The sequence below is a fragment of the Vicugna pacos genome, chromosome 2, assembly GCF_048564905.1.
Source record: "Vicugna pacos chromosome 2, VicPac4, whole genome shotgun sequence".
NCBI lineage: Eukaryota > Metazoa > Chordata > Mammalia > Artiodactyla > Camelidae > Vicugna > Vicugna pacos.
Window position 1 is genome coordinate 83,741,260 of NC_132988.1, and position 11,103 is coordinate 83,752,362.

Sequence of the window (11,103 nt, forward strand, 5' to 3'; positions counted from 1 at the left end):
CTTGGTGATGTGGGAAACTAAAACAGGTTAGTTGCCTAAATATCTCTGAGAGTCATACAGTCCTTTAGGCCTATAGTGCAGCCATTAATGACTAGGTTAGTTATTGTTATAAATGAATTAATGACAAGAATTTATAACAAGTTATAAACTATTATCTAGGGGAAATATATTCAATGAGAACTAAGCAAAAGCTTCGGAAGGGAGAAGGCTTGCCTTAAAATTTCAGTTTTCTGAGTCTTTCAGGGAATGAAAGCCCTTAAAGGAAATGAGCATTCTCTTCTACTTCTTAAAAAACATTCCAAAGACCTGGGACCCTGAAAGAAATTAGGTAGACAGTGCCCTTTAGAAATACACTCAGAGAGAGAAATACATAATTTGGCTTTTCTGGTTATAAAACTCCTGGTTCCAAAACAAAACTCTGTTTTAATCCTGTAAGGCTCCTGAGTATCCTGTGGTCTTCATCTTACAACAGTTTTTCCTAGTAACAAAGAGAAAAAGAAAATTTCTCTAGGTCCTTAGCAAAGGTAAATTTCAAGGATTCCTGTCCTTTTGTGTATTTGTGCAGGCATCCTTCATAGACGTTTGCAAAAATCACCCATCACAGTTTGATTTTAAAACTAGGAATCCTGTCTGAAGTTACGTTTGTCAGTAAATGAGGAGACTGTCATTTAAAAAATCCACCTTCTTTTGACTAGTTTCCTTTATATCTCTAGCAGGAGAAATCAGGTGAAAGAGACGGAGGCTCAGAGCTGACGCTTGCTTGAGGTCACACAGCTAATCAGTGGCAGAGCAGAACTCAAATCCAGGGCTTCTGACTTCAGATCCTGTTTCTGATCTTGTTTTGTTTTTGTTACACCACACTGCTACGTCTGGGACATAAGTCTCTAACTTTGCTCTTTTATGGTACTTTTAAATAATAATATTGATATTTAATCTTCATTAAAAACCTCATGTGGGAGGTACTGTGATTATCCTTATTTTGTAAATGAAGAAACTGAGACCCAGGGAAGTAAATAGCTTGACCAAGTCACAGTCTGGTAAACAGAGCAGCCAGAGTTTGAAACCCAGGCAGTGTATCTCAGGACCCATTCTCTTGGCCACTGAACTGCTGCTCTAACCAACCACAAAGCTTTGCATTGTCTGCTTGACCTCAGAAGGTTCATGTTTCTGTGCTCTTAGCTATGCTTAAATTGTGTCATCTGTTTAGGTTTAGAATTGTCATCTTTAGGACATGTAAAGTAAAAGAATATTTGTGGTTTTTCTCAAGACATAGATTGCTTTCTGTACCATAAAATCACTACCTTAGATTTCTTTAAAAAATGAAATTCCCTCTTTCAAAAAGAGGGAAAGCCTCATAAGCATTTTCCAAAATACTATTTTTAAATAAGAAAGCAAAACCTTTGTACAGATTTTTGTCCCTGTGGAGAGTGGAGAACTTGAGTAAATTTTAATGTAGAAAGTGTAATGGGGGGTAAAGTGGTGTTGTGTGATCCTTTTTTTTTTTAGACTTCTCGGCTGCTTCATGGGAATCCTTCAACTCAGCTCATCCTCTCTGCTGCATTTCCACTGCAGCAGAGCGCGTTCCCTCAGCCGCATCACCAGCAGCACCAGTCTCAGCAGCAGCAGCAGCGGAGTCGGCACAGGACTGACAGTGTGACGGATCCATCCAAGGGTCAGCCGCAGTAGCGCGCGTGCTTCCTCTGTCCTCGAGGGAGGAAAGGGGTGGCCCGCGAAGAGCTGTTCAGATGATCTGAGGATGGGATGGGAAGTTCCAGTGGTTTCATGAGATGCAGTGTTGAGTGGTCTAGTTCCTGGAATTAGTTAGCAGGAAAAATGCTGCCTAGGACTGCAGATAACACATTCAATACCAGCGAGCAAGAGACGGTCATAGGGCCATAGCCAATTCTGACAGTGTTTTTACTTGCCCAGATATTTTTTGGTGGAAAAAAGAGTATATTGCCAAATGTTAAGAAGCTCAGCTATGAAATATGACCTCCAGTGAATCAGAAAGGCACTTACAATGTTGATAACTTTTAGTGGTTCTATGCCTGTTTTCAAGTGTTACAGAGGACACACCACTGCCACGTCAGGGGTTTGCTTACAATGATGCCATGAAGACAGTCCAGTAGAATCAGTAGGTCCCCTTCCCCATCCCCTCTCCCTTTTCAGATAATGATGGAATAGTAATTAATTTTAGAATGTTGTGTGAGTTCAAATTCTCTTTGTACAGATGCTGTAAAAAGAATTTTATGTATATGTCTGGATAAAAGGAGAGAAAGCAAAACATTTTGTATGCTGCATGAAAGCATTATCTCCTATTTAGGTATGAGTACATTTCCTTAGATTCTGATGCCATGTGCAAACTAATACATCCTATGTTTCCTTTTGTTTACAGTATGATAGTGTTCTGTTCACTCTTCCGGGGCACAAGTCTTTTTTTGTTCATACTTTGGCTGTGATGTCACAGTTTGTTCAGTGAGGTATGATGTGCTGCTGGGAATGGATTTTTTTTTCAGGTTAAATTATTTGAAACAGGATGTTCAAGTTACTCAGAAATATCCCTCATTTCATTATTTTTCAATTATGTTTGAAAATAGGATTTGCACTGCTTTATTTTAGATGGTTAGGAGTTTTGATCACGTATTTTGATCTAGTTCATAGTTGGAAATAGTTGTATGAACGGTTTTCAACAAGCCTGAAAGTAATTTCAAGAATGTTTCAGTTATAGGAGTAAAATTTGCACACAAAATATTTTAGGCACTTTTTAACATTCTCACTGGTGGGAATTTTAACTTTTAGGATTTGTTGGAATCTTTATATTATCCTTCACAGTTTCAATGCTTCTTTTAGTCAGAAATGATTCAGGGTTATTTGAGGGGAAAAAACCCATAGTGCCTTGATTTTGATTCAGGTGATAACTCACCATCTTGAACTCATTGTCTGGTTTCAGTAGCAGTTTTGAAACCTTAGTACATTTTTAATAGCATGTGGCTGTCAGTGCCATTATTATGCTCCTAAATTCCTAAGACGACTGCTTTGAGTCTCTCAGATTAGAGTTACAAATAATTTCTAAATAAAAGTTGACATCCTAATGACATTCAAAATTATTAATATGCTTACAAAATTATTTTCCTAAATCAGCATTTTCCTTAAAGTTACATAGTCATTTAAGAATTACCAGTAAATATTTGCTCAGTATGATCTTAAAATCCTACAAAGGAAAAAGAAGGGGTCAGAATTGGCTTTGCCTTCACTGCAGCTCTAGAATATTGTGACTCACATGCTCTATAAACATGAACTAAGATTTCATTGGCAATATCATGGTCTAAAGTTAGTTCAGTTCCAACCAAAATTGCATACATAAAGCATTTTATAGATTTTATGGTACTAATAATTAAATTTATAACTATAGAACAAAGGAAAATAATGAGAAAATACCTTATTAGAATATCAAAAGTTACCACTGAGGAAAGGGAAAACAGCAAGCTGTAATAAATCAAAACTGACCTTAATGGAAAATGTATGACAGAAATGAGGTTGTTAAGCAGAAGAGGTTTGGAACAATGAAAATAACCTAATAGAAGTTGCTAGATAAATTTTGCAGGGGAACTCTCATTCAGTTCTTCAGACTCTTCTGTCCTTAGCCTTGCTGTCATCCTTAAGGGATATACTTCGTCTTTCTGTGGAAAACCATACCTGGCCACACTTAAATTAGAAAATTAATGTTGAAACAGATATAACAACCAAAGAAAGTTGGTACCTACCCTTCTACAAAAGAAGTGTCAATAGATGCCAATCAGTAATTAACATATCAAGGAGCTCCTCTTCTAGCTAAATGATCTTCCAGAAGAGATTTCTTTCTCATGAATATCAAGAATGGTCATCAGAGTACGAGTGGACTTGAGCACACATGCGCACAGACAGCATTGAAGTTGCAGAGAATGGCAACGGTACTTCCTCCCCTTTCAGATTGCCTTTCTTAACCTGACCATGCCACTCTGTATGTATCTGAGTTGTGCCTCATTTGTTTATTGGCAATACGTAGTGCTACAGATTTAGCAAACAAAAGATTATGTTAAGGTTTATCCTCTAAGTCCCATACTTTAAAAGAGAGATGGTGAACCCTGAGTACTGGGTACTCAGGTTAACAAGAGCAAAGCATAAGACAAGCCACAAAGTGAATCTAGACTGTTTGTTCACATTCTCTTCCACCAGTCCCTTCAGGCATTTCCCATCCTCACAAATATTTGGGAAAGAAAATTAGACAAGATTATGCTTTATGATTCCTGTTGTTCTTCACAGCTCATTTTTTTTCCTGCCTAGGAAAATTGATTGCTAAATTTAAAAAAGCAGCTGGCTGCTTTTCTTTTGCTGTCAGAATGAAGTGTGTCAAAAGAGCTAGTAACTGCCTCTCAGCTCCTTTAACTTTGTTTTCCTCCTGCTTTCCTTGAACTTGGATTGCAGCGCTGTCCCTGCTCCCTCCCTGCTCCCTCCCCCATGAATGGAGACTGGAGCATTCTGACTAAGATGCAGTAGTTGCCTGTTCTTCATTCATTTCCGTAGCCAAAGTTGTTCATTAACATCCCAAATCTAAGTCATGGAAAAATACCAAATAGGAACACCTTTCAGCTACTTAAAAATCGTATTTTCCCTCGTCTTTACTCTTATAGATCATTCAGTTTTTCTTAAACACTTTATTTGGGATGGCACTTTTTAGGTAAGAAACTGTTGAAGATAAGGAAAAGCATCAGCTGTTCTGGGACTGCCGTGGCACTGGGTGAGTCAGTACCGTTCTAACCACCACAGGTGAGGGCTGCAAAGGTTGATAAAGTGCTGCTGAGAGTGGTGTCAAACCAGAACTGAGACATTCAAAAGCACTTTGTTGTTTGAGTGAAAATATTGGCAGAAAAGCAAATATGGGGTAGCATTTAGGTAAATACTACAGTTCAGTCCCCCAACTCTGTCCTAAGTTGAGGGGGTAATTTGAGTCCTGTGCTCTGCCGTGTCACTTCATTCTGGTTTGGGAATGTACTAGTAATGAAGGATGCTGGTGACTTTGAATAGTTTGTTATAGAACACTCAGTGCAGAAAAGTGAAAATGTTATTTGAATTCTTCAAGTGCTTTGAGTTGTCAGTCATTGCCTTAAAGCAGTCGGTCTGCTTGCAGTTAGTCAAGGGCACTGAAGCAGTGCAGCTCTGTAAAGAGCGTCGTGTAGAAGGGAGATGAACCCTTGTTCAAGAAGCCTTAGAAAGCGGCCCCTCAAAATAGTACTCTGCCTGCTCTGCATAGACAGGTGAGAATTATTTTAAACTGGATATTACTCAGTGTGTTTTAGAATGTTTCCACTACATTGAGGTAAACTTTTTTTTAAGTGGGATGCAACTAGCATTTTACTTTGATATTGATCATTTCTACTTTTCTTTTCCTGTATTTCTCTGCTAATCAAAAGTTTGTTGACAAACATTTGTATGAAACTCATTCAAGTCTGTAACCTTTCCAATGTCTGTGACCCTGTTCTTAGTCCCTCAGGAGTCAGTGTTGGAAGGTGTAAACACTGGATATTACTATTGCTGAGTGAGTCTAGCCAGGAATAAGCTGATCGGAATTTTTAAATGGAGGAAAAGAAACAGCACAAAGGCACTTGCCGGTTTAGTGGTGATTGGAGAAAGAGCCTTTTGTTTGGGGTGGGTGAGTGTTCTTCTAAAAGGAGCTTCTGAAGTAATTGCAAAGGAAAAGAGTTGACTATTTTTATAGTATATTTAATATATTTGTATATAACTATGAATATAGTAGGAACCCTCCACATGCCTCCCACTTTTCTCATTTACTCCCCTTTTGCCATAGCACTAGCATAGCCTCATCCGCATGGGTAACGTGCCTACCGTCAGCCTACCAAAACATAGTGCTGCTGCTTTCTGAGACAGGTGAGAAGACCCAACTCTCACGCCTGGGGATCCTTTGTATATGAATAGCACACATTTCGCAAACAACACACCACAGTCTGGAAGCATCATTTTGAAATGTAATAAGCACTTTATTGCAATTACTCATTTTGATAAAGTTTATTATCTTATAAATAACCATTTCTAAAGGATCCCCAAATCATCACTTAGGTGAAATTTTTAAATGACACATTTCTGAGAAATGTTTAGATCCAGTGAACCATAGTAGGTTTATGGGAGTGATTTCAAGGTAGCCAAATGAACTTTGACTTCTGTTTTGAATGTGGTGGAGTCGAGAGATTGTAGGTGCCCAGTTCTGTGTAGACACTATTGTAAACCTATCTTGCCTATTGTGTGGACACCGAAAGAGACCAATGAGCCTGTTTATTTTCAGAGGTCTAGGAAAATTGCATCAGTGTGAACAGATGTATAGAACTAACCTAAAAGTGATTGGTAGTAATATTTTAGAATATAATAATTTCAAGAATTATTCTGGGTGTTTTTAATGTGCTCTGAAATGTTGGCATGTCATTTCAGTGTTTCCATTTGAATTGCTCTTGTAATATTTTTGCACAAAAAGGACTGAGAAAGACTACTTTGGTTGAGGAAAAGGAAAAAAAAATTGATCTTATTTTAAGATCTCCTGTGGAAACACTGGGGATGAATTTTGTTGGTATAATTCATTAATTCAGGATTTTAAAACAGTATTGAACAGCTCATAAGAAATTAAGCAAACGTGCATATTGAAAAATTAAAACTTTCTTTCCATGTGACTGTTGCATATTTCCCCATGTCATAATTTAACACTACATTCCTTGTTTTTCTTAAATAAAATAATACTTTGCAGGTTCTGGTTTTGAGTATTTAACAATATTTTGTAAGCTGCCTGGGTTTTCCTAGGGAAATGTTTAGTGAAGTAGGATATAGTTTATGAAAAGACATTATTAAGTGAAATTCCATTACCACCACCAGCAAACACTGAGGTGCTGCATTTAAGTGACAATCAAAATAGTAAGTATTTATGGAAGAATTCAGAAAGTGGTTTTTAAAGAAGCAATTGCTTTGAAAGCAGTTCTCTGGGTTTCTTGAATAAAAATGGCTAAATGTATTTATTTATATTTTTAAGTATCTTTGTGTTCTGTTTTCTCAGAGTGATCTCAGTGTCATGTATTTAATTGTGGTTTTGTTTTGCCTCGTAATCCTTAGAGGACTGGTTCTTCTTACCCGGGGTGCAGTCCCTAGCCCTCGTCATCTGTTTCCCTTCAGGACACAGTGGAGCCCAATCCAGACGCCCCAGTGCTCCCCTCCTACTCTCAACTTAGTTAAGAGAAAGAAAAAGTAAAAGTAACTCCTCTGAAATCTGCTTCGTGTAGCTCCAACCTTTTTCTAGTTTCACTTGCTGCCTTTTCTATTTTATGGGCATTTTTTATGTGATAACTTCCCCAACACAGCCAAAGGCCATTATGACAGAGAAGAACCCAGGCACACGTTGCCTCTGTTTTGCCCATTTGAAAAAATGTTACTGAAACATCATCTAATGGCCATCACTATCATATCCATATTAAAATCCACTTAAAGTCCTTAAACATAGAGGTAGAACAATGTATACACACTGCAAACTCTTCAAAAAATGTGTGCTGTCTTTATATAGTGTAATGTTGCTTGGCCCTTTAAACACAAAGTAAAATCAAACCTCCATACACAGCACTGCCCAATAAAGCAGTGTTTGACCATTTGAAGCCTAGAAATTTGGGGGTACTTCTTGCTGGTCTGCATTGGAACAGAATTCTCCACCTTCGGGCTCCTAGTGTAGCTCTTGAGTCCCACAGGCCAGGTACAGAGCACACTCTAGCTTTTGGGATCCCTTAGAGAATGGTGATTAAAGCACGTCAACCACAAGTTGGATTTAATGATATAAAAAGTGTTTCTTAACTCTGAGAGTTAAATTGAAGATGTGATGTTTTCAAATGTATGCTTTTAAATTTCTGAGGAAACAAACTGTGACATCGCTTTAAAAACGACATTAAGATGTTTTATGATGTGTTTTGAGTTGGCCTCTACTGGTGCAGGTTCACTGCTGGCAATGGTTGTGCCAATACTAAAGAATTAGAATGCAGGAAAAGCTGTATTATCTTCAAGACTGATGTATTACATAGCTAGACAATCAGCATCAAGCAAAAAAAGGGGGGGGGGGCAAGGAAATGCTGTTCTCCTTTACAGATGTCAGCCAGAGGCCAGAGCTATAATTTAGACCATTCTGAAATCTGTTTTATTGCAGTGTGAGCTGGGGGAGGTCCTCAGCCTGCCACTTGCACACTCTATGTAAAGACTGAAGCCCAAAGACAAGTTAAAAATCTGTGCTGTATTGAAACCAGTTAGTGCAAAAAAAGTTTTATCTCTGTGAATTTTTAATTATTAACATCAATTGGTAGTTGGAAAAACATACACCACATCCTTTCTAATGTTCTGTGTGGTTCTTAGTGTGCTACCCTTCACATTGATGTGTCCTTACTGCTTGGTTCTTGGTTTTAAATTAATATTAGATACAGCCTGTCATTCTTCCTTCCGAGGGTGGAGCTATAAATGGCTAACTGATACTGAAAGAAGAATACCTATTTTTCCTAAAGTGAACATTTAATTGAAATCCAAACTGATTTACAAAAATAAGACTGACAGTGTCCAAGTGTTGTCTTTGGCCCAGATCCTAAATTACACGGAAGCACGATGGGATAATGCATGGTTTCAACGGTGCTATATTAGGTTCTCTGATTTTCATGAGCAATGTTTGGAAATCCAATGTTGTGTAAAATGTGGATCATTTTGTTACCAATTTAATATTGCCATTTTCATTTGGTGTTACAATTGGTTACACTTGTTTTTCAAAGCTATCCTTTGAGAAAGAGGTAAAACGTGTTATTAGCCTACCTCCACTCTGGCCTCTTGCTGTATAATCATTTTTCCAGGTTATGATGTGTGTAGTTTTTTAAAACTACAGGTACAATTATAATGCTCTTTCCCGTAGACTCTTGTAATGTATTCAGAACCTAAAATTATAGCAGGAGAGCCAAGCAGTAGCATTGGGTTTTTTTTGTAAATGTAAAAGTGATTAGATTCACACTTTGTTTCCTTATTCAGTTTTAAAAATAAAAAAATACCTCAGTGCTGTTTTCCAGTATCACCTGCATTTCTCAAAAAAATAAAAAACACCTCCTTTATGTGGCACATAACTTGTAAGAATCACATTATTTTGGATTTTAAAGAAAGACTATTAAATATTTTAAAATCACTACAATGACACTTTCCTTTCTTCTCTTCAGCAATGGAGTGTAACTGTATTAGCAGTTTTTACCGTGTAGCTTGGGTCTGCACCGCCGAGTTCTCCGAGTATTTGTCCTGTCACAAGACTGGTGCCTCCGTGAGTTACACTGTTACTTGCTATCATGCTAGTGCTGGGACCAGTCGCCGCCCTGCCGGGTGTGGGCCATGATGGTGCGTACTAGCTACTTTCGAACAAAGAATTACCCTTTTTCACTATTCTTGGAAAAGAAATAATGTTAATCTTTCACTTGTTGTTTGTAATAATCTACAGCAGTACTGAGTATTTAACTACTGAGCATGATGGTGTAATGTGGGGACTTAACCTGAGATTTCTTTGAAGTGTTTATCTTGACGCATGGACATTGTATTTTTCTCCCCTATAATAACACACTTTTTATGGTAGAGAACGCCTTAAAAGTTTCTAAACATGACTTCGTCATCCATATGTGAACTACTGCTTTTTTACCTGACAGCCACATTGGCTCTCTTCCCAGTGGTGGGCAGCTGTCCTCCCCGCACACAGGCACTGCTGCAGGCCGACAGCTGCACTGCGTGCTGGGCGACTGACCCGGCTCTTCAGTCTCATCAAGCTGCAGGTCACTGTGCCTTGTGGACTTTGGCGGTAGCTCAGGACACCTGAATTGCTCTGGGTCTGTTACACCCCACACACAGCACACATGGGAGTTTCTACAGAACTATTGCTCAGGTTTAAAGAGGCTATTGATGGCATTGTTACTGTCTATGGTGACAGAAATCAGGCTGGGAGAAAGCAGTTACGCTGCTTGGACCGAATACAGTCAGTTACGTTTGAACACACTTCAGTGACAGTGATGACTGAAGCTGTGCTGGTCACGTGAAGCAGCCTTACAGTATCCGATTGGGTGTAGAGCCAAACTGCCTGGTTTGACTCCCTGCTCTACCAGGTAGCCTTGGGTGAGTTAACTCCTTTTTTAACTTTGTATTAGTACCCACTACCTCATAGAACTGTGTGAGGGTTAAGACAGTGCTTTAGAACAATGCTTGGCTACTTTTTAAAAATAATCAACTTTAGAAATTCATTTATAAATATTAATATGACTTTGATAAATCAGGATGTCACGAACTGGCATAACACAAGGAAAAACAAGCACTGGTCATACCACTTTTATTTATGTTGTATCTATGTTACATTGTTTATTCAATATAGAAAAAATACGAATACACTCATAGTATTCTGTTTTAATTTGGTAATTCCACATGGTCAAATATTGACTGTTATTATATTGGGTTTCCTACCCAATTAAAAAAAGGAGGAAGAATGGACCTGGCAAACAATTCTTGTTGTCATGTCATTGATATAAATAACAGTGATACATTTCTCTTGCTCTTTAAAAAGAAAAAGAAAAAAAAAAACCTAATTAAAACCAAAGTTGAAACTGCTACCTGAGAAAGGTAAAGGATTTTGGAAACATTTCTGATTAAATCACTGCTTACTGGCTTATGAAAATGTTTTAAAAGATAGAAATTAATTCACTCTTTCCCCCATGAAAAATTTTAAAGGTAAACATCTTAAAACACCTCAGTGATCCAGGAGGAATTTTATATTCCTTAAAAAGGGGCCGGTGCTGAAAGAAAATCAAGTGGCAGACCCCACTGCACAATGGTTCCGTATGTCCCCTGCTCCCCCCTGCCCAAAAAAACTTTAAAAAATAGAGACCATATTAAAACATCATTATGCTGGAGAAAAGAAAAATCCACACTTAGATATCAGGTTTCTTTTAAAAACCCATGTTGCAAATAGAATCAATGATTATTTCTTTTTTTGGACATACATAATACTTTCATTAAGTGGGTCAAACTCAC

At 37.9% G+C, this 11,103-nt stretch overlaps 1 protein-coding gene across 16 annotated transcripts in view; it reads left to right on the forward strand.

Annotated features, from left to right (window-relative positions):
• CLOCK (clock circadian regulator) overlaps positions 1-11,103 on the forward strand; it is a 138,944-nt gene that overhangs the window by 102,797 nt on the left and 25,044 nt on the right. For 13 of the 16 annotated variants that reach the window (XR_012061539.1, XR_012061547.1, XR_012061551.1 and 10 more), the window contains 3 exons: positions 1,507-1,672; positions 2,231-2,323; positions 9,261-9,432. Coding sequence is in view for 2 of the 16 variants with exons in the window: in XM_072943617.1 (XP_072799718.1) it covers positions 1,507-1,672; positions 2,231-2,323; positions 9,261-9,430 (429 nt within the window). In the remaining 14 variants the exon portion in view is untranslated. Of the gene's footprint in view, positions 1-1,506; positions 7,052-9,260; positions 10,692-11,103 lie in introns of those variants that run through there. The other 3 variants (XM_072943617.1, XR_012061557.1, XM_031688088.2) reach the window with 3 other exon arrangements.